Consider the following 25,472-nt stretch of genomic DNA (forward strand, 5'->3'; position numbering starts at 1 on the left):
CACTGAAAGATGATCATGAGAAATACTGTACATTCTTCTTTTTGTCTTAATTATTTTAATTAAAAAATATTTTTTTGAACACCCTGTATAAATAATTATGTTAATATTTACATTAGTGAATAGAGAATTCAATACCATTTCAAATAAGTTATCACGTGAACCCTATTCTCATTTAAAAAAAATCATCGATTACGTCATCACGCGTAGACGGATGACGTCACTAGTATGATATATATTCCAAAAAATCGTAATTTAAAAATAAAAATCGACCTTTTTCGGGATTTTTCCTTAAAGTCGTCGGTTTACGAAATATCGAATTTATGCATTACTTTATGGACGCACTGTAGTCTGTCCCAACAAAAATTTGATCCCCCCCCCAGAAACTTAGAAACCAAGAGATTCTTCAAAATATAAAAAAAAACATAGGGGGACGAATTTTCATGTAAAATTCATGCCTTCAGATGTAACCCCTTACTGTGCCTCATTAACCACTCCTTTTTTAAATAGCAATCTACTCTATTTTAGTTACTCTAGCACTCTATTTATTTTTTAATTTGCGGAATAAGCTTGAAAATAATTTTGGTTTTAAAAAATTTATTATAAATTAGTTAAATCCAAAATTATCCTTTAAAGTTATTCCGCCAATTAAACAAAAATAGAGAGTCGTGTAGAGAAAAAAAATACCTTTTGAATGATGAACTATATTATACCGAACAGTATTTTTCCCTGGCTGCAATTATGTTACCAGTCCTTCCGTTATTAGTACCCCGTCATGTTCTGATCTTAATGCCCATTACATTAGCAATTGCTGTTGCTGCACAGCAGATTAGCATAATATGCTAATATAGACTAAGAGCCGTATAGGAAAAATTTGCTAATCATTTTAGGCACCATAAGATTCTATAACTTAAATAGTAGAACTTAAAAGAAAACGTTTGAACACTGTGCCGTCACTTTTCAGTGGCACATGCGTCGACAGTGGCGCATCAAACTTTTCTCTTTTGGAGCGGATAAATAAATTATTTTTAAATTGACGGCATTAAGACGCAAGGAAGATATTAAAAATATAAGACATAAAAACTATATGCCGTACAAAAATATTGGTTCTGCAAAATAAAAAAAATTTCATATTCCGCATATTTTCATTGATAAAAAAATTATAGAAAACTGTACGGCATGCATAATATTAAGTAAATACATATATTTTAAAGTTATATTTTAATATGCCGTACGAACCTACTGGCTCAAATAGTTTCAACCCTTATGTAAATTTTCTCATTTCAACCCCTATTGACAAAAATTATTTAGAAAAGTACGGCACTGATTTCAGATTATTACTTATGCTCTAAAATGATGAAAAACATGAGTGCCGTACAAATTATTTGGCAAAAAAATAATTATTCCATAATATTGAGTGTTCTATACTAAACGCCATTTTTTGTAGTGAAAAATTATTATTTCCTGAACGACATAAATTTTGGAAGCTAGTTATTATACTTTATAAACTGTATGTAAAAATGCCGTACTAATATATTGACATAAAAAAAATTGATGGTGAATACAAATAATTATTTTTTTTCAATATTGCTATTTGGGAAATCCATTTCCCAGCTACTATAATAATATTTAATATCATATTTCCACACAGTTTTAGAATATTATATGACTAATAATGACAAAAATGTTCATTCCGTACATTTTTAACTATAGGGTTTCCAAAAATAAGTAGGACTTCCAAAGTAATTTTCATCACATTATGAAATCATACATTCCTGTACAGCACACACTTTATAACATTAACAACATCAAATGATGATGAACAAATATAATGCCGTTCATTTTTAATGGAACATTTATATACAGTGGGGTTCAAATTTTGAATTTTCTCGATAACCCTGTTTTGTCAAAGTTCTAGGCATTCCTATGCACACAAAAATTTGACAAACGTTTACTGTTTTTCTCAAAATACTATATTTGATACCAGTTACTGAATATTTAAATGTGCTATTTTTACTATTAACTGAAGCAGGTTCACACCAATGCACAGAATTCTCAGATTTGTGGCTGGAGGTTCCCCAGAACAAAAATTATCAATCGGTACAATTTCAAATAATCCCCATAAAGAAGGTATACCTATTTCTTATTAAACACGGTAATTCAGTTTTTTTTGTATATGTCGATTTAAGCTCTTACCTTAGTAGGAAATTTGGTAATAACTGAAATACAGTGTGTCAAAGTTAAAGTTTTTTTTATTTATTTCTGAATATTTCCTGGCAGGCATGAACACGAAATTTCGTAAGCGGCGGTTTTTTGAAACGAGAAATCTAAATTCGCCACCAAAAATGATGTATTACCCAGAGGGCGCCACATACGTCTTTCAGCACTCATTTAATACCTCCAATTTTTGTATCCCGCACTCTACATACTTTTTGTGTCAAAACTTTTATTCTCTTAATATTTTTTTACTTAAAATAGATATATGTACTACATTCATCTCGCTAAACTCAACCGTTTTCGAAATAAACGAATTTTAAATCTGCGATGCTACAGTAGTTATATCCGAAAAATAAACTTGAAACCATAACTGTAATTATACACATAGTTTCAAAAGTTATGCATTACCCCTCTAATTCACGATGTTTACGCTTTTATAAATCCGTATCTTTATCACATATTTAATGGGTCTATTTTATAAAAAATATACCTTTTTTGGTTTTTTATTTTATTTGAATACTCATTTAATTTATTTAATAAAAAACGAGGGTAGGTCGTCATAAAGGAAATAATTATTATAATATCAAAGACTCCTACGATTCCCTGTATGATTACCTCCGCTTGTTCGTCAAATGGACTGCTCCGGACTTACTTAACCCGGCGGGTGTAATTTCCTCACCCAAATAATCTTTTACCTGCGTTTGGAAGGGTATGCCATAATCCCACAGGTACTTTCCTCACCAAAATCGAAGTCATTATTTCAGGTAGATTTTACAAAAAGGCATTCAAGGGAATTATTTATCTACCTACTCTAAGATTACAGTAGGTACCTATAATAAATAATGAATTAATAATTATGGTATTTTATTTTTAGTCACAATTGCAATTTTGGCATATTTAATATGCAATGGCATATTTAATAGAAAGTAATCGCGATAAACCTTTACTGCTATTTGAAAATTTTATTTTTTATTAAGTGAAAGTTTTATAAAGTGAAAGTTTTAAAAAGTGAAGAAGTGTACTGGAGGTGTAATAAAACAATTTGTAGTGCGAAATTGTTTACTATTGGTGCAAATTTTACAATTTCTAGAAGTAGCCTACAACACAATCATGTACCAGATCGTCAGTAGATAGGTCGGAAAATTGTTTCTAACTCTTGTAAACGTTAAGCCGAAGAGAATATTGCTGAAAAACCAGCAAAAATTATACGCCAAGAGCTTGCAGCTAATTTGCCTGAAACAATTCTACGATTGATATAAGAAAAAATACAAGTTAATAATAAATATACGTTAAATATACGTTATAAGTTACATAAGAAAAAATATATAATTATCGACAAAAAATGATGCCTGGTCGACTTCCTTCCAATATTGATAAGGTTCAATAAAGGGAAAAATATTCCCTCTATAAACTGCGTCAAAGGTAAGATAATAGTGAAACAAATGTGAGACTTTTAGCCACATTGAATTTTATATATTATATAACTGGCACATTTTCTTACTGTTCCATATATTATTTGCAATCATTCACTATTCACGGGCTAATTAATGGGTATTGTATTTCTTTATTATACTGTTTACTGCCAAACAAAAAAAAAACATAAACTTACAAAAATCTTTCTTATTTGTTAAAATCAAAAATTCTTAAAGCTCTCAAAATTAAGTTTAATCCTAGTAAAATTTTTATAGATTTTGAAAAAGCTATACATAATTAAATCATTCAAATATGTCCGAACACTGAAATACATGGTTGTAGATTTCACCTACTGCAAGCTTCTAGTATGTGGTATAGAAAAATTCTGTCTCTTGATTTAACATCAGAATCAGAATATACGAATGATTGTGAAGTAGGCAAGTGGCTCAAACATACTTTTGGCCTTACATATATAAAACCAGAAGACGTATCAGATTGTCTTGTGTTTGATTTAATGTCATGCAAACCAGAAAATGAAATTTTAGATAGATATGTTGATTATTTAGTTGAAACTTATACAGGGTGTTTGGTAAGGAAAGGACCGTAGCTTAACCTTAGATTTCTCAGGTTAAAATAGGTCGATTTAAGCTAACTTACCTTAGTACGAAAGTTGATAACAACCGAAATACAGGGTGTCAATGTTAAACTTTTATTTTATTTATTCTTAAATATTTCCTAAACTAACAGGCATGGGATAATAATACGAAATTTGGTAAGCGGGGTTTTTGTGACAAGAAATCTAAATTTGCCACGAAAAATGAGGTATTATCCAGAGGGCGCCACATATTATGCTTTTCACCGCTCATTTGATAGGTTCATTTTTTTATTACTCACTCTGTATACTTTTTGAATCAAAACTTTTATTCTCTTAAAATTTTTACTTAAAAAAGATATGCTAGATTTATCTCGCTGAACTCAACCGTTTTCGAGATAAACGCATTTTAAATCTGAGAGGCAACCTAATTGTATGCATAATAATATCATTGTAGTTATAGGTACCCTAAAAATAACTTAAAACAACAAAAATTTCCAAAATTATATCGCAAATTTCTACAAATGAAATTTGCGATGCAAAATGGCAAAATCTCCGCTTCGCGTCGTTCGGCAAACTGCAATCGCGTGTGGAAAAGTATGATTTTCCGCACTTGTTAGGAAAATAACTATTGCCGGTCGCTAACGTTCACTTTCCGGTCTTGACTGACAAAACGGTATTTTCTGTACAAAAAATTATTCAGAAAGTGTAAAACTATGAATCAGTATAAAACTATCATGCACCGTTGGGAATTTTAATACAGAAATAAAATTAAAATATTGTTTCTCTGATGTGGTATTGCACGAGTTCTTTTAGCTATAAACATTGAAATGTGTATTATATAGAGTGTCCCAAAAGTAGTGGAACGGTCGAATATTTCGCGAACTAAACATCGGATCGAAAAACTGAACAATACGTTTTCAATCATTTTCAAAAATCTATCCAATGACACCAAACACCAATCCCCACTACACCTCCTGGAGGTGGGGTGGGGGGTAACTTTAAAATCTTAAATGGAAATCCCCAGTTTTTCTTTCAAATTTGGATTCGTTACGTAAAAGTAGGCAACTTTAATTCAAGACGTTTTTTCGAACTATGGATAGATGGCGCTATAATTGGGAAAAACGATTTATCCTGATACCATAGGTAAATTATAGAAACGCTCTAATATCTCACGAAATACACTTCCAAATGAGAAACCAAAAAACAGATTTTTAATCTTTTTTGAAAACCTATCGAATAACACCAAACATGACCCTCCAACCCACCCCCTGGATGTGGGGTGGGGGTAACTTTAAAATCTTAAATAGCAACCCCCACTTTTTATTGCAGATTCGGATTCGTCATAAAAAATTAAGCAACATTTATTCGAAACATTTTTTAAAATTTCTGATAGATGGCGCTAATAAATCGAATTTTTCCAATTAAGGCGCCATCTATTAACAATTGTAAAAAATGTTTCGAATAAATGTTACTTAATTTTTCATGACGGATCCGAATCTATAATAAAAAGTGGGGGTTGCTATTTAAGATTTTAAAGTTACCCCCCACCCCACATTCAGGGGGTGGGTTGGAGGGTCATGTTTAGTGTTATTCGATAGGTTTTTGAAAAAGATTAAAAATCTGTTTTTTAGTTTTTCATTTGGAAGTGTAGTTCGTGAGATATTAGACCGTCTCTATAATTTACTTATGGCATCAGGATGAATCGTTTTTCCCAATTGTAGCGCCATCTATCCACAGTTCGAAAAAATGTCTTGAATAAAAGTTGCTTACTTTTATGTAACAAATTAAAATCTGCAAGAAAAACTGGGGGTTTCTATTTGAGATTTTAAAGTTACTCCCCACCCCACCTCCAGGGGGTGTAGTGGGGGTTGGTGTTTGGTGTCATTGGATAGATTTTTGAAAATGATTGAACACTTATGTTTCAGTTTTTCGATCCGATGTTTAGTTCGCGAAATATTCGACCGTTCCACTACTTTTGGGACACCCTGTATATGTAAAAACACAGAAGTAAAACACTTCTAAGTAATATACCTATTACGTAGAAATGTTTTGCATCGGTGTTAGAGTTTTTTACATATTTTGTTTGTTACAAAAACCTCCTAATATACTTTTTCAGAGTGATTTTGTCGATTTATCTTGATTTGACTTTAAAATGACCTTTACCTGACGTGATAGAGGTCAGTGGACTCCGGATTCGTGATCAGCGACCGCAAAAACTTCCTAGTCATATGGTTTCGTCAAATAGTCAAATTTTTTTTTGTAAACATGTGTTATTATTGTAGACCTACGTTTTCGGGTTGTAGTTTCGAAATATCGAAAGCAAAGCGTACTATTTTGGAATTTGTGAATGGCTATTGGTGAAAATTTAAAAAGATTTTTGTAAGAAGTCAGGACCTCGATTTTTGACCCTTTGCTTCGTTATCGATCATTCGCTATCTGTACACTAAACAGATACGAAGCGAATAAGTTCGATAACGAAGCGAAGGGTCAAAAATCGAGGTCATGTAATTGTAAGCCCGGCCACACATCAAAGAAACGTGAAACGTAAATTACGTTTCATGGAAATAAACCACTGCTAAACAAATATATATCCGGCCATTTATGAGACTCTCCGAAAATAAAAATGTGTCATGAGCATGAATCACACTCGTTTCATTAGTAGGCGGACTTTGAGATTTTTTTAGCAGTGTTTTCTTTTCATGAAACATGTTTTTCGTTTCATGTTTCATGTTTTTCGTTTCATGTTTCTTTGGTGTGCGGCTTGGCTAAGTCTTATAAATTTCTGAGATTCTACTAAATATAGGTTTTCCACGTTCAGTAAAACTTTTATAGGTCTAGATCCCGGTATGAAAAAAAATTTATTAATAAAAGCTGAAAATTTGTTAATAGCTTAAGGGTGTCTTGTCGGACAAACTTTGATATAAGGGAACACTGGAACAGGGTAAGTTTTAATAATGGAACAGGTTAAAAATTTGGAATGGTCAGACCACGAAAACGGCACATGTATTTTGTCCGACAAAACACACTTAAACTCTCCGAACAGAGATTAAACTCTCATGCAAAAATCAGATTGCGATTTATCACCAAATGGGCGTTTTAATGAGTGAAACATGTAGAATATGTCAAATGACAGGAATTATGACAGGTGATAAATAGCAGTCCGATTTTTGCATGAGAGTTTAATCTCTGTTCGGAGAGTTTAAGTCTGTTCTGTCGGACAAAATAAATGTGCCGTTTTCGTGGTTTGACCGTTGCAAATTTTTAACCTGTTCCACAATTAAAACTGCCCCTGTTCCAGTGTTCCCATATATCAAGTTTATCCGACTAGACACCTTTAAGCTATTAACAAATTTTCAGCTTGCTATTAATCAACTTTTTTTTCATACGCGGGGTCCAGACCTATTAGAGCATTCCACATTGTTTTGATTGCAAGTAGTTAGGTATTACAAAGTGAAAGTGAAAAGAAATTTAAACTTTCTTAAACTCAAGTTGGTTTTCGCAGAAATTATAATGTAAGGAAATTAACGACTTTATATTCGGATTTCGGATTCTTTCACAATAATATTCTTAAATTACATCTATTTTTTTTTATTACCTGAGTGAGTTGGTGAGGAAAATACCTGCCAGATTAATATGGACCTTTAAATTTGGTGAGGAAAATACCTGTAGGATTATATGGTTTTACTGGTTGGTGAGGAATTTACCCCTGCCCACTTAACCTAGCCACCATGGATACCACCAATGATGGTCCAGTATTACTAGGGATATCTTCTCCCGGTAAGGCTGGTTAACCCTTATCCGAGGGGTGGAATGATTAATAGTCGTTTCACTGTTGAAGTTGTTTTATTATACTCGCATGAGTACAAGCTGGTAGCAACCTACGTAACGTCGTCTCGCGGAGTGTAGATGACACTATCTTTTAATGTGAATAATCTTACATCTAATAAAATAGAATGACGAATGTGTAATGAGGATTCCCTTATTATGTTTTGGTTGTATAAATATATTTAAAAGTGCAAAGTCAGCGTCGACCCTGAAAAGTGTTTATAGTGGCTGTATGTATAATTACACCTCACGATCTAGGTCAACAATGTTTATGTAACGAAAGAAGGTTGGAATTGTTTATGATGACATTTAAATAACCGAAAGAAATTAGCGTAGATAATTAAAGGGTGTTTTTAAAAGATATCTAATGAGTACAGATGAATTCTTGTACACCTAGCTCCAGTGCAGCTGTACCCATAGATGCAGTGAATTTTAAAAATCTTCACGGAATTCCCGCGCAACGTTCTCTTTTAGGTTTTACTATTTAAGTTATAGATTCTTACGGTGCCTAAAATCATTAGCAAAATGGTTTTCATCCTTGATTATTTTTTTTTAATTAATAATAATATTATTATATATAATAAATATAATATATAATATTATTATGTTTACACAATATTATTATATAAAAAAGAGGTACTTTGTGTATACGTAATGTGCACTAACGTAAGAAGTTGCTTTTCTCTTGATGAATAACCAATCGCGCCTAAAGAAGTGGGCGGAGGTAAATTCCTCACCAACCATTAAAAACATATAATCCGACAGGTATTTTCCTCACCAAATTTAAAGGTTCATATTAATCCGGCAGGTATTTTCCTCACCAACTCACTCAGGTAATAAAATAAAAAGGTAGATGTAATTTAAGAATATTTATTATAAAAGAATCCGAAATCCGAATATAAAGTCGTTATTTTCCTTACGTTATAATAATAGTTTATAATATAATAGGCAAAACGTATAATAGAGGAGTCAATAGAGTTTTTGCTTATGGAAAAAATCAAATAAGATAGAACTTTTTATAATTTCATTAAGAAATGTTAAATAAACAACATATCAAAAGGTAGTAGGTACTCCAAAAGTGGGTGCTTCACTTTTTATTAAACAAATGAACTGCGAAATTAATTGTTTTTTTTAAATGCCGACGAAAATTATAAATTTTAGAAAAAAACTGACTTAAAAATTCTACGTAAAGAACCGAATACAAAGATTTGTCTAATATTAAATCTACAGCTTCTATAATTTTTTTATTTAGAACGCTCAAGTCACCTTTCTCACAAACATTGGCGCACTTTATAGAAGCGTTCAACGCTGCGCGCGTTTGAATTAATTTATTATAAAAATCGACAAGGGAAATGCTTTCCTGTAGGCTGTATACCATATAATACAAAAAACGAATAAAATCCTTTATAAAAGGTATATATTTAAAAATCCCTAAAAAGGGCTACATCACAGAACTAGTTTTCGATTGGTTGATCAATCATTTTAGATAAGCACTGATGATGTGTGCTTAAAAAATACCTTTCATAAAGGATTCTATTGGTTTTTTTTTAATTTATTATAATTTCTTATCTAATTGATCAAACAAAATTTTACAAATTGGAAACGAAAGAATAATATTAAAGCTATCCTAAGTTGAAATAAACAGAAAACATATGGGCAAACGTACGGTGTGGGCGGAAAGTGAGACGTACATGAATTATAATCAAAAATGGTTTAAAAATGTGTAACTAATAAAATTTTACCTATAGGACCCTAAAATATTACTAAACAACTTACTTATTAAATATCTTACTAAACGATGTTTTACTCAAAAAAAATCAAATTAAGGTTTTTAAGTAAATTAGAAACAATTATTTAGGTTGATGGAACTTATACTGCACAAAATTTTTTACTTAACTATTTACAATTCATGGACTCAATAATGGACACTTTATGCCATTATTCTTTTGCTTTCAAATAAGTTAGCAAATTTATATGTGATTGCCTTAAATTGTGTCAAAAATTAAACCTTTTTAATCCCAAGAGTGTGAATTCCGATTTCGAAAAAGAGATCCATGCAGCCGTAAGTGAAGTGTTTCTTTCTGCGAAAATAAAATGATGTAGATTTGATCTCGGACAATCATGGTGTAGAAAAATTCAAAAAGTTGGATTTTCCTAGATCCATTAGACGTACGTGAATGTTTTGCTATAGACTTTAGTTAGATTTGCTGATTACTTAGTGAACAAGGAAAACAGTTCATTACTTGAGCGTACAACCATTGCCTGTGAAAGCCTGCTTAACCATTAAAGCGAACCAGTATGTATACAGTTTTCGGATCGAAAACTATTATTTTTAAACTGTATTATATTAAAAGGAATTTTTGAACTCGCGAGCTAACTAGTGTGCTCCGTACTCAAGTTTAAACGGATATATTACAGTTTTATAGGTGGTTTAAAGTGCACTAAATTATTTTACTTCAAAAATGTAATAAACAACTTCTTTTCGAGAAAATTAAGAAAGGTAAAAAATGTAATACAAAATCCGAAAATTATCAGTTAAAAAAATGTTTACACAAAGTCATCAAAATTTTTTCTTGATAAAATGCTCTGCATCGTATAGAATATAGAATCTAAAATGCATCAAATATCAAATATACCTTTGTATTTGAAAATATGAATTTCGCTCAAGGGTAAAGTACCTTAGTATTTGAAAATATCGAAAATTGTTATTAAGAAAATATCTGGTTGAATCTTAGGTTTTAGACCATGCAGAACCTTTTATGAAAAATAACTTTTTTTCGTAAAATTAATAATAAAAAAGTTTTATATGATTCCAACCTACAGGGACATATTGTATATTGACTCCCCTATAAATTATTATTTAATATTTACTATAATAATATACACACTTTACAAAATCCAGTCTAGTCATTAGATTTGACTGATATCTTATTAATAAATTTTCTACATTTTTCAATTTTAGTTTAACTTTTTTATCTTTGATTGGTTTTGCAATATGCACACTTTGAAATTTTAACATACGTATCTACCTGAAATTCTTTAATTTTTTCTAAGAAAATGTATATGGATGGATGCGTATTATAAAAAGATGAATTAAAATGCGAATGAAAAGATTCGCAAGCATTCGTGGTACGAATAACAGAAGAATTTGCCTCTGCCCATAAATATGGGGAGAATATGGCATTTCCGTCAATATATGTTTCAACTAAATAATCAACATATCTATCTAAAATATCATTTTCTGGTTTGCATGACATTAAATCAAACACAAAACAATCTGATACGTCTTCTGGTTTTATATATGTAAGGCCAAAAGTAAGTTTGAGCCACTTGCCTACTTCAGAATCATTTGTATACTCTGATGTTAAACCAAGAGACTGAATTTTTCTATACCAAGCTTGGTGTAGGTGAAATCTACACTATGTCAGCGTTCGGCCATATTTGGCTAATTGCATTATGTATAGCCTTTTCAAAATCTACAAAAATTTTATTAGGAATAAACTCAATTTTAAAAGCTTTAAAAATTTCTGATTTTAATAAGTAAAACAGATTTTTGTAAGTTTCTGTTTTTTTGTTTGGCAGTAAACAGTATAATAAAGGAACGTAGTGACCATTAATTAGCCCATGAATAGTGAATAATTGCAAATAATATTTGGTACAGTAAGAAAATGTGCCATCCATATATACAAAATTCAATGTGGATAAAAGTCTTATATTTGATTCACAACTAAATACAATTACCTTACTTTCGACACAGTTTATAAAAAGAAAATTTTCTCCCTTGGTTGTTTTTGGAGCACACTTCTTCACAAACTCTTGAACCTCATCAATATTGCAAGGAAGTCGACCAGGCATCATTTTCCGTCGATAATTATATATATATATTTTTCGTATATAACTGACATCAGTTGTAGTAATTGTTTCCGGTAAATTGGTTGCAAGCTCTTGGCGTATAATTTTTGCTGGTTTTTCACTGATATTCTCTTCGGCTTTACGCTTGCAAGAGTTAGAAACAATTTTTCGATCTATCTTCTGACGATCTGGTTCATGATTATGTTGTCGGCTACTTCTAGAAATTGTAAAATTTGCACTAACAGTTAAACAATTTCGCACTACAAATTGTTTTATTACACCTCCAGTACACTTCTTCACTTTTTAAAACTTTCATTTTATAAAACTTTCACTTAATAAAAAATAAAATTTTCAAATAGCAGTAAAGGTCTATCGCGATTACTTTCTATTAAATATGCCATTGCATATTAAATATGCCAAAATTGCAATTGTAACTAAAAATAAAATACCATAATTATTAACTCACTAATTATTATAGGTACCTACTGTAATCTTAGAGCAGGTAGATAAATAATTCCCTTGAATGCCTTTTTGTAAAATCTACCTGAAATAATCACTTCGATTTTGGTGAGGAAAATACCTGTGGGATTATGGCATACCCTTCCAAATGCAGGTATAAAGATTATTTTGGTGAGGAAATTACACCCGCCGAAAGAAGTATAATTTAAATAAAAATTAATATTATTTTTTTAATTTCGGGTTATTATGTATTAAACACTTTCTTGTGTTGAATTATTTTAAAAATATACAAGGCTTTATTGAAATTTAAAAAATAATTTGTCAGGCAAAGTGAACAAAATAGATTGTGAGGTAGCCGCGCGTACAAAAATTTAAAAACAATGCATGAAAAAATTATTGCAGTTAATATGCAAAAGATTTTGGAGGCTTTTTGCTTCATCGTGCCACAATATTTACACGGGATTAGCTTTTTAATAGTATTTTTAATAAACTGAAAAAAGACAATAATTTTTTTACTAAACCTTAAACGGAAAATTCATTTTCCTACTGTGACCTCATGTGCCATTCAAAACGTACGGCATAATAAATTGGGACTATTTTTATATATAACCTTCTAAATGTTTTGGTTTTAGGATGCCTGAAATAAATTACCTTATTCTACGTAACAATTGAGGGTTGAGCAAGGGTTAAAACTGAATTTGGGCTAGTGAATTTGTACGGCATAATAAAATATAGTTGTGAAATAAATATATTTACTTAAAATTATACACGCCAGTTTAAACATACAGTTTTCTATAATTTTTTTTATCAATGAATATATGCGAAAAATGAAATTTTTTTTAACGCTGCAGAACCAATATTTTTGTACGGCATATAGTTTTTATATCTTATATTTTTAATATCTTCCTTGCGTCTCAATGCCGTCAATTTATAAATAATTTATTTATCCGGTCCAAAAGTGAAAAGTTTGATGCGCCACTTTCGACGCATGAGCCACTGAAAAGTGACGGCACAGTGTTCAAACGTTTTCTTTTAGGTTCTACTATTTAAGTTATAGACTTTTATCGTGCCTAAAATGATTAGCAAATTTCACCTATCCCGGCTCTTAGTCTAATATTCTAATATGTGGCCTTCTACGACATAAGTGCGTAAGACTTCAGTGTTCACAATTTGTAACACCGCACCTAGTCTCTTACAAGAGTTTATTCCTGGTAGCAGTGGTCTGATAGAAGGATTTGTTCCATTAAACTCTTGTACGGCACGAGCCATTTCGTTTACTAGACTATCACGAAACTGGTTATTTTCCTGCTGTGTATTATCAAGTTTAGTTTCTGGTATGGAAAACTTTGGAATCTACTCATCAAGAATCTTATTACTCATCATCTCGTTATGCATCTCCCGTCGACTTCGCTTTTGATCGTATTGATCTGACACCCCTTTGCTCCGATACTTGAATATCCGAATACTTCCTACAAAATTTGGCATACAGCTGTTGTTTGTAGTCAATCGTTTCTTGACCGAGGTTTGTCACCTTACAATAGAAGCGAAAAATGTTTTCGTTAAAGGACACGCTCCATTTCGTGCACTGGCTGGGTCGTCCCGCTTGAGTGAGCGCCTGCTGATGATCCAGCGCAGCAACTTCAGATAGTGGAGCTCTTGGTGTTATTTGGCGCGCTTGTGGTTGTTAATATTGTTGGGCTGTAGATGATTGTATGACAGGGGCCTGCCTCCTCAACACCGTGCCATCGACGTTTCGCCTGCTGTCATGTCCAGTTCCGGCTCCTGATGTGCCCTGGCGATCCCCAGGTAGCGACTCTAAATATAAATTATTAGGATCCACCATTTTCATGGGTGTGCATTGTATACCGACTGCCCGGTGTCAGTCTTTGTTCCACGGCAAGTATCCCTACTACTCTCTGGGCATTGGCGCTACGAATACCCAGAAAGTATCCCCCACTCGCAGGGGGCCGCGCTTGGTACAAGAACTGACAAAACACTCCCATAGATAAGATATGTATAATATTTATGTTGTTATTATTTGTAGGAAGCGTTTGATGAGGTCGAATCGTGTGCAGGTAAAAAAAATATATATGCTGTACCAGAAGCTGAATTTACACAAAACATTAATGACTGCAGCAAAGAAGTGGTTAGACTTAGTAAAGCCTGCTTAAAGGAGAGCCAGAGCTATTTTCCAGATTTGCTTATATCAATGAGAAATTCAGTGACACATTTTTTGTATGCCAACAAAGATGTTTTAAGATGTAAGTCAATATTTTTATGTATTTTATATATATTGGTCGTTCAGAAAGTAAAGAATGGTTTTGCAAAAAGAACCAAATATAAAATGTATTAACACAAAACTTTGAGTAGGGTTAATATAGAGGTATTTCAAAAAATAGGGTATTTTTCAATATAAGTTACCTTTGTTGTCAAGGCATTTAACGTATCGTGGAATCAGTTTTTCAATACCGCTGTTGTGGTCTTCGACCGCTTAACGTCTGGGGCATGATACCATTTTATCTTTAAGCTCTTCATCGTTTACAAACTACTTTGCACCCCACAATTCCTTCAGTTTCGGGAACATAATGTGATAAAACAATGGGTGCGTTCCGACGACCCAGCGGCTGGACAGCTCAGCCAGCGGTAGCGTTTAGACGACACCGCTGGAAGTCAGCCGCTGAGAGATTTACTAAGTTTTCCCTATCATCGCTGGATACAACCACTCAGCCAAATTCTGCTGACAGTCAGCAGCTGTGGTCGTCCAAACGCAACCAATGTAAAACAAAAATAAGGGTAGGACATTTGACGACAGAAGACATAGGTATAAATTAAACACAGGCATCTGTCAAGGTGATTCACTGAGACCTTTCAAATTTAATTGAATAATGGACAAAATAATAGGAAACCTTGCCAGAAGAGCTGGATTTAAAGTAGGTATCACATTCTTTAGAGTCATTTGCTACGCTGACGATGCTCGCCGATTCTGAAGACAATCTCCAAAGGCATGAATTTAATGCTAAAGCTAAAGAACCAATTATGCTCATCGACACCGAGAAGACTCAGTGAAATTAATGAGAACACCACGAAGTTTACAAGGCAAAACTCTACGTGACACAGAAGTGAAGACATCAGACAAAAGTGTGGAATACATGACATAGGAAGGTGGGTCAGACAGAGATAAAGATATTGGAACAGACATATAAAGATAATGGAGGACAGCAGACTCGTTAAAAGCACAAAAACGAATAACCCAGTATGTGAAACACCACAGGGGAGAGCAACAAAACGATGGCAAAAATGCTGGAACTCATCGTCTGATCGGTAGTCCACGATCATGATCGATTATGCTAAAAAGAAGAAGAAGAAGAAGAAGAAGAAGAAGAAGAAGAAGAAGAAGAAGAAGAAGAAGAAGAAGAAGAAGAAGAATATGACAATCTGAAGACACAATGTCGGGGCTATGGGGAGGGTGTTTCAAATTTCCCATTATAGACGTTGAAATTCTAATAGATGCGTGGGTTCTAGCATCGTCGTGAGTTATAAACACTTTCATCGATAACATCCTACGTCATTTATTTTGTTTTGCGCGTTTGAACCTTTAAAAAGTTTCAAAATATGCTCCTGAATTTATTGTTTCACCCCTAGGGGGCGAAAGTAGAGTAGAAAGTAGACTTTGTCTATGTGGATGAAACTATTACGGTCCAAAAAAACAGTTACGATCAGTTTTTGTCTTCAGGTTCGTTTTTTTTACTAAGTTTGCATGATGCCACTACATACATACTTTGTTTCAGGAGTTTTGTCTGAAATCTAAGTTTCGTGTCCCGTTACAATGCGTTCAAGAAATTTGTCACTTTAAGATCACAATATTATGGATTTCTGTAAAACATTTGTTAATCACTGTGTTCACTGTGATTGAGAAAATTGTGGAAAAGGGTCATGCAATGTGGATAAAGTAAATCGCCAATTTTTCGGAATTTTTTTATCCGCTTTTTCCTTCTACTCGTCCATAAAAAGGCCTCCCTATCCATTCTTCTTCACGTAAACAGGTTATTCCTTTCGTTGAACATATGGCACCATTGAAAATATGTTTATTACATTTTCACCTTAAACAGCTTTGCTGGCCTTTAATGTCGTTAGAGTAAATTATACCAGGGCGCGTCTGTAAAAATATTATTACATTTGGATGTTGAGAGGTGACTCATATTTTTTTGCAGAAATTGCTCGAAAATGAATCATATAATATTATTAGAGTTATCATATAGGTCCGAAACATTATTTAAATAACAAAAATGTCAAAAAATTAAAGAAAAATTCGATTTTTTTCTTCGTTTTTTGAATATAACTTTAAAAGTATTAATTTCCGACAAAAGTCCTACCCACATAAAAGTTGCGCAATTAAATTTCCTATAATAAAGGATTAGTTAAAAATTTTAAAAATGGTCACACTAGTTGCAAAATAGCAATAATTGTGAAAAAACCATTAAAAAAACAATTATCCGTATCTTAAGTTTTTCAACCATTTCTGCTACACTTAGGACCTTCACATTTTACTCAGAAAAACTATATAATATAATAAAACAATACTTTAAATTTAATTAAGATCGGTTGAATAGATTATGCAAAATAAATTTTGCAATCCAGCTTTCGCAAAAAAATGCATTTTTTCAAAATGTTGCAGGACTGAAAATAAAGCAGATTGCAAGTTAATAATTTTTTTTAGATATCGAGGAGTACTGTACCTTTTAGTTGCAATTTGCAGAATTAAAATCGGTTAACTACCACGGCGTCAGAATTTTTTTTAAATAAACAATAATTTTTGGTGCTGGGCTCAGGACAGCGGATACGTCTGCTCTGATTTGGCTTTCCAATGACTTTTGATAATGATTGATAAATTTAAATTTTTAGTACATTGTGATATAAATATATAAATTTGTTTATTTCAAAATAAAAACACATATTCGGTCCTCTAAAATAACACATTTTTAGCAAAAACTTTCTTTGTTCTTATAATATTTTAATTTAGAGAATAAAACTTTATTATTTTTAAATATATGCAATTGTTTAAACAATAATCAAATTAGTTTGATTTTTCTGGAATTGAAATATTAAAATACAACAGAGTATAGAGCAAGAAAATAATATATTAGATAATGATTGGAAGAAATTTTGGTGGAAATCAACTTGTGTGAATCGAACATCGCTGTCCTGCTCGTAGCACCAAAAATTAATGTTAATTTAAAAAATTCCTGACGCCGTGTCAGGAATTCCTTCTACTTATATGTAAAAAATAATAACTTTGCAATCTGCTTTATTTTCAGTCCTGAAACATTTTGAAAATATGCATTTTTTTGCGAAAGCTGGATTGCAAAATTTATTTTACATAATCTATTGAACCGATCTTAATTAACCTTCCGATGACCAACCTTTTTTTGTTACACGGATGACCAAGGGGGGGGGGGGGCGGGAAATGACCCCAGGCCAAAAATGTCAAAAATGACAATTAACACAAAAATAAAGGTTTTTTTTTTAATTTTTAATTTTTTTGCATGGACTTTATATCATTCAGCGAGTCACAACATGAGTATTAGTGTCATGTGTAGTGTTTATGTTGAGTAAGTGTCTTGTTACTTTGCAAAGTCGACGTCATTAGCGTAAAACTACTTGTAATTACACATAATAGACGCTATTTTACTAAACATCAAATTCAGAATATATGTTTTATTCGTAAAATATAGGGAATTTTTTTTTATTTCAGAATATGAGGATATCTAGAATGATATTAAAAAATAATGAGTAAAAAATTAAAAATGCTTTTGAATTTATTAAAGAAAAACATACGCTGGGGTCACAATTTCCCCCGCTTGGTCATCCGAAGGTTAAATTCAAAGTGTTGTTTTATTATATCATATAGTTGTTCTGGGTACAATATGAAGATCCTAAATGTAGCAGAAATGGTTGAAAACGTAAAATTCGAATACTTTTTTATGGTTTTTTTTCGCAATTATTGCCATTTTGCAAATATTGTAGGAAATTTAATTACGCAACTTTTATGTTAGTACAACTTTTCTCGAAAGTGGATACTTTTAAATTATGATCAAAAAATGAATAAAAAATCGAATTTTTCCTTCATTTTTTGAAATTTTGATTATTTAAACAATGTTCCGGACCTTTTTGAGTGGGAAGATAACTCAAATATTATTATATTAGTTAATTCCAAGCAATTTCTTCAAAAAAATAAGAGTCACCTCTCAACGTCCATCTCAAAACAGATGCGCCCTGGACTAATATTTTGTGCCTTCAAAAGACTAGGTACTTCACATTTGGCGGAGGTTTCAATGCACCTCGCCCTTTCAACATGTTATATTATAACAAACACGCATGACCACATTCATATTCACGAAACTTGGTTCACAATAAAGACTCAATTACACGACGCTAGTAACTAGTACGAGTAACTGGAGCGAGTACTGGAAGCGAGTGTTTCACAGAGATTGTCGTGTCTACACGCTAAATTCGTTTTTAATGTGTAGAACGCGTCTTCGGAGACTTCTTAGTACCTTAACTAGTCACTGGTGCCAGCTACTAGAACCGTTTAATCGGTCTCTACAATGCTAGTGACTAATACCGCCGATTATTACCCCAGAAATAGACAAACCACTTTGCAGCAATACTTTGTGGTGGCACAAAGTAGTTGGCTAGCCCTAAATTCTTATGTAAATTAAACATGCCGTCGCTCATATGGAATGGCACGTTTAATTTCGGTGCCGCCCAAAATCCCGACAGCCAAAATCCCGACAGCCAAAATCCCGACGGCCAAAACACCGACACGCCAGAATCCCGAGACGCCAGAATACCGACAGGCCAAATTCCCGACATGCAACAATCCTCGCATAAGTAAAAATTCCGACCAATACATTTTGAATATTTATTGTTTCCTTTTCAAAATATAAAAAACAGATGACCATAAACAAAAAACAAGAAATAAATGTAATTATATATTAAAAATAAAATTATCAAACATGTCGGGATTCTGGTCTGTCGGGATTTTGGCCTGTCGGGATTCTGGCGTGTCGGGATTTTGGCCATCGGGATTGTGGCTGTCGGGATTTTGCCAATCGGCATTTTGGGGTAGACTTGTTTAATTAACATAAGAATTTACGGATAACTACTTTTAGTTCAGAGAAATAAGAAAAAAAATATCCTGTTGGTGACACAACCCCCTCCAGGCCGAAACCAAATTATTTGAGTAATATGGACATCTGTAATTATAACCTTTATGTTTCCTGCAGCCGATTTTGATGATATACTTAGTTATAAACATTATAAACAAACGAAGATCAAAAAATGGTAAATTTTAGCCTTTTTTTGTCTATTACCAAAAGGTTAAAATCTTTAAACAAATTTGAGAGTAAGAAGCTCATAAATCGTATAAAAAACTTCAATATGGCATTCGCTGAATATGTCTAACCTTATTGTTTGCTTAGAAAATTGCAAAATAAATCATAAATTTTTAGTTTTTATAAATATTCATAATTTAAGTAAAAATTAACTTATAACCCTCTAATTACACGGAATTCTGAGACTGCTGGTTCTTAAATCATACCCTAAATTTTAAAGCAATTGGTCAGATAGTTTAAAAGTTATTTTATCCCAAATTAATTTTTTTTGCAACACTATGTCAGAAAATGATGAAGTTACAGTAATACTTTGGATAGTTTATGAAAGAAGAAGATTTACGCTATTTATTTAATTTAAAAAAATGACAAAAAATAATTCTAACTATTGCAAAATTATGGACATGTGAGAATTAAGAACCTGTGAATTAAAAAAGGGGGGGCTAACTTCGTCTCTAATTGTCCTAGGACAATTGTTTTTCTTTCTAAAGTCGCGTTTACACGATGGCAATTGGCGAGACAATTGTCATTGAACAATTGTCATCACGTGGTTGCGGATTGTCGGAGGCCAGTCCAGTTGAAAGAGAAGATGTTTACACGGGGCCAACTAAACATCATGGCCCCGTGTAAACATCTTCTCTTTCAACTGAACTGGCCTCCGACAATCCGCAACCACGTGATGACAATTGTCCAATGACAATTGTCTCGCCAATTGCCATCGTGTAAACGCGACTTAAATGTGTATAAAAATTCAATCTTTCTACATAGGGAAAATAGTTATTTTCCTAACTAGTGCGGAAAGTGATACTTCTACGCACGAGACTGCCGTTGACCCGAACGACGCGATAGCGGAGTTCGGGCAAGCAGTCGAGTGCGGGGAAGACACTTTCCGCATGAGTTAAGAACAATATTTTTTCTAGGGCCGTACGTTTGGAAAAATAGCTTTAGAACAACAAAAAATAGAGACATATCAATTTTTATTTAGGACTGAAAATACACAAATTAATTCTTTGACAAGGTTGTCAAAACCAAACTTTCAATATAATGGGTTACCACGATGACGATATTGGTTTCCATGACGACGATTTATAACCATTGTAATTGCCTACTGATTTGACTTTTAAATATTATGCCAAAATAATTTTATATCATCGAATTATTGCGTTAATTTCATACATGGCAGTATATTATAATGGCATGTTAGAAGGTATTCTACTTTCCCGTACGCTGTGCGGAAAAATTTACTTTCACGCACGCCGTGCGGGAAAGTGCAACTTTCGGAAACGAAATGCGTGCTAGAAAGCAGCTGTTTAAGCACGGCCGTAGAAAAATAATTTTTCTAAGGGTAACGGTTAAAAATTTATTCTAATTGTTTATAAGTAAGCAAAAAATCTACATGTTTTTGCAAAATAATTTTACATTGTTTAAAATTACTTTGTGTCATATTTTTTTAAAGTTAATAGTATAAAAATGTTCTTCGTTCATAAACTGTCCGAAGTGTTACTGTAACCTCATAATTTTCTGACTTACAGTGTTGCAAAAAATAATTAATTTGGGATAAACAAATTAAATAACTTTTAATCTATTTGACCAATTGCTTTGAAATTTAAAATTTAATTTAAGCACAAGAAGTTTCAGCATTCCGTGTAATAAGAAGGTTCTAACTTAAATTTTACAGTTATGAACATTTGTAAAATCTTAAAATTTATTACTTATTTTAGTCCATGTCGTGAGACCGCTCCCGTCTGGAAAAATTTCTGATTCGGTTTGTTTGTGGATTTCTATTCAAATATGTCCCCTTTAAACAAATCTGAAGGGTGCCGGGCGGAATTTTTGCGCAGAAATTGTTTAAACAATTTTTTTAAACAAATACAAAAGATCACGTTTTTTTGCTCTGGAACATATATTTTTAAGTTTTTTGGGTCATTCTAAACAAGAAAGGTATCCTGTAAATTCTCTTTATAATTGATAGTTTTCGAGTTATAAGCGATTTAAAATCTGAAAAATGCGAAAATACGCATTTCGAGGCCTAAAAACTCATATTTAAATTAGTATTTGTAAGGTTACCAGATATTTACACTGCAGATTAAATAATCAGCTTCAAGATTCTGAAGAGTGATCGCGTCTAACCTTAATTTTTACTGTTGTTTTTTAATTGTTAAATATGCGTGTTTATCCGATTTTTTTACCGGTGCGGCGAGCTCTATTTCAAAAATCTCCTATTTTCCTCCAAAATATATTTTTTCTAGATTCTTTGGGATATTCTAAATAATATAAGTTTATTGATATTTTTCTCAAAAGTTAATAGTTTTAAAGTTATAAGCGATTTAAAATCCAAAAATGCGTTTTTTGGCATGTTTCGGATTTTAAACCGCTTATAACTTTAAAACTAATAACTTTTGAGAAAAATGTCAAGAAACTTATTTTATTTAAAATATCCCAAAGAATCCATAAAAAATATTTTTTGGAGGAAAATAGGAGATTTTTGAAATAGAGCTCGCCGCACCGGCAAAAAAATCGGATAAACACGCATATTGAACAATTCAAAAACAACGGTATAAATTAAGGTTAGACGCGATCACTCTTCAGAATCTTGAAGATGAATGTTTAGTATTCAATTTATGTATCTGGCAACCTCAAAAATACTAATTTAAATATGAGTTTTTAAGCCTAGAAAATGCGTATTTTCGCATTTTTCAGATTTTAAATCGCCTATAACTCGAAAACTATCAATTTTTAAGAAAAATTACGAGATACCTTTCTTGTTTAGAATAACCCAAAAAACCTAAAAATATATGTTTTAGAGCAAAAAAACGTGATCTTTTGTATTTGTTTAAAAAAATTGTTTAAACAATTTCTGCCCAAAAATTCCGCCCGGCACCCTTCAGATTTGTTTAAAGGGGACATTTTTAAATATGAATCCACAAAGAAATCCAATCAGAAATTTTTTTCAGACGGGAGCGGTCTCACCATATGGACTATTTTGCAATTTTCTAAGCAACAAATAAGGATAGGCAGACATATTCAGCGAACGCCCTATTGAAGCATTTTATATGATTTATGAGTTTATTATTCTCAAATTTGCTTGAGTGCTTTACTTTTTGGTAATAGACGAAAAAATCGAAAATTTACCGTTTTTTGATCTTCATTTGTTTATAACTATGTATATTATAAAAATCGGCTGCCGGAAACATATAGGTTAATTAATATAGATGCCCATACTACTCAACAAATTTAGTTACGGCCTGGAGGGGATGTGTCACGAGAAAAATCTTATTTCTCTGGACTATTTGCGGCGCCACATAGTAATGCTGCAAAGTGGGTCGTCTATTTCTGGGTTTAAGTGGTAGAAGTGTTGGTTAATAATAATAATAATACTTTATTCATCCTTACAGATTATTTACATAATATAGGACATGTCAAAGTAAAGAATATAGACATTTAAAAAATAGAAAAGTTAAAGACTACCTATACAATATAAACATACACACAAACATAGAAACAACATACTAAGACATAAATTCCGAGACACTATAAAAACATGACTCAATGAGATAAGTCTTCAATTTATTCTTAAATATTCTAACATCATCTGCCTCACTTTTTATTTTGGATGGGAGCTGATTAAAAAACCTTATGCCGCTATATTCAGGGCTTTTTTCAAACATGGAAGTGTAATGTTTAGGAGCCCTAAAGAAATCTTTTTGTCTAGTACGATAATTGTGTACATCTGAATTTGATGTCAATGAATTAATATTAGCTTTTGTGTACAGAATACATCTGTATATAAAAATTGAGGGAACAGTAAGTATTTGGTATTTTCTAAAATGGTCTCTACACGTATGTCCATATGGTAAATTAAAAATCAAGCGGATTATGCGTTTTTGGGCTATAAAAACTTTTGAGACATTTGTTGCACTGCCCCATAGAACAATATTGTATGACAAATGTGAATAGATGATAGCGTAATAAACATTAAGTATCTGTTCCGTTGTGAATAAGTATTTAAGTTGCAAAAGAGCATAGTATCCAGAATTAATTTTCCAACATACATGATTAATATGTGCCTCCCAGCTCATATTACTGTTAAGATGTAGTCCCAGAAACTTTGTAGTATCAGATAAAGTGATAAAATCGTTGTCGCCTTTGATAGAGAAATTTTCCTTAATTGGAGTTTTTATATAAAATTGCATACATACTGTTTTACTCGAATTTACTATTAAGGAGTTTTTTTCGCACCAAGACGTAAACTCATGGGCTAAGGTATTGAGTTTTAACCTCAATTCCTCAGCATTTTCTGCAGATGTCGCTAAAGTCGTGTCATCAGCATATAAAAAAATATTTTCCGTACTCATATATTTGGGCATATCATTGATATAACAAAGAAATAACAAAGGACCCAGTATTGATCCTTGTGGAACGCCAAGATCAACGTCATACAAATCTGATTGATAATGTCCAATTTTGACATACATCTGTCGACATTCTAGATATGATTGTAACCACTTTAAAAAATTACCTCGAAATCCAAGGCCGTTTAGTTTACAAATTGCTACATTTAAATTTATAGAGTCAAAAGCTTTAGTTAAATCAAAAAAGAGGGCTCCAACAAACTTCTTCTGATTTAATGAATTATAAATGAATTTAAAAAATGTTGTTGATGCACTCTCAGTTGATTTACCCGGAAGAAAACCATTTTGATATGAACTTATTATGTTATATTTACTAAGAAATGACAACATCCTTTTATGAATGCATTTTTCAATAACCTTACACAAGACAGTTGGTACGGTAATTGGTCTATAATTTTCTAACATAGTTTTGTTTCCTTTTTTAAATATTGGGGAAACTATACCAACTTTTAAATCAGTGGGAAAAACACCCATCTCCACAGATTTATTTATTAAATCAGTTAACGGTTGAATAATGTATACGCTCATATGTTTAACTAGCTTTGTGGAAATGCAATCAATACCCACTGAATTTACATTTTTTAAGGATGAAACAGCTTCAGCAACATCGCTGTAGTCTATAGGATATAAGTAGAATGTTTGGCCAACATTTAAAGTCGTATAGTTTTTAAATTGTGAATCCCCATATTTGGTATTTAATGCATTTTTTGAAAATGATGTAAAGAATACGCCGAAAGCATTTGCCATCTCTTTTTTATCGTTTATAAAACTTCCTGAGTGCTCGATTTTTTCTATGTTGTTATACTGTCCTTTTTTTCCAGTTTTTATATTAACTGTTTTCCAAATAAATTTTTGCTTTTGATGGTTATTTTTGTTATGAAAAACATTCTGGAACCAGTGCTTTTTTGCTTCTTGAATTTTATGAGTATATTTCTTTTTGTCTTCTTTATATTTTAAATGTACATCAGGGTCTGTCGAATTTTTTGTCAACCAGAAAAGGTTTTTTAAATCAACTCCCATCTTCAAGATTTCTTTAGAGATCCAGTTATTATTATTATTTTGACCTAATTTTTTTACAACCATAGGACAACATATTTCAATATGATATAATAGAATATTTACAAAATCAGTATAAGCAGAATCAATGTTGTCGAGATTTTCATAAACACCCTTAAAATCCTCAAGATTCAACCTTGTTTGCAATGTTGATATATTTGGTTCAGACAAATTTCTAAATGTTATAGTATCAGTAATGTCACTTGTGTGGTGATTTGCTTTTGAAATTACATTTGGTATTATAAGTTCCAATCC

The 25,472-nt window shown here is 32.0% G+C and overlaps 1 protein-coding gene across 1 annotated transcript in view; it reads left to right on the plus strand.

Annotated features, from left to right (window-relative positions):
* LOC114337826 (uncharacterized) overlaps window positions 1-25,472 on the plus strand; it is a 55,044-nt gene that overhangs the window by 20,587 nt on the left and 8,985 nt on the right. Inside the window, exon 4 of the mRNA XM_028288361.2 lies at window positions 14,403-14,619. Within this exon, the coding sequence (XP_028144162.1) occupies window positions 14,403-14,619 (217 nt within the window). The remainder of the gene's footprint in view (window positions 1-14,402; window positions 14,620-25,472) is intronic.

Source organism: Diabrotica virgifera, chromosome 5 (assembly GCF_917563875.1).
Source record: "Diabrotica virgifera virgifera chromosome 5, PGI_DIABVI_V3a".
In the NCBI taxonomy this organism is placed as follows: Eukaryota; Metazoa; Arthropoda; class Insecta; order Coleoptera; family Chrysomelidae; genus Diabrotica; species Diabrotica virgifera.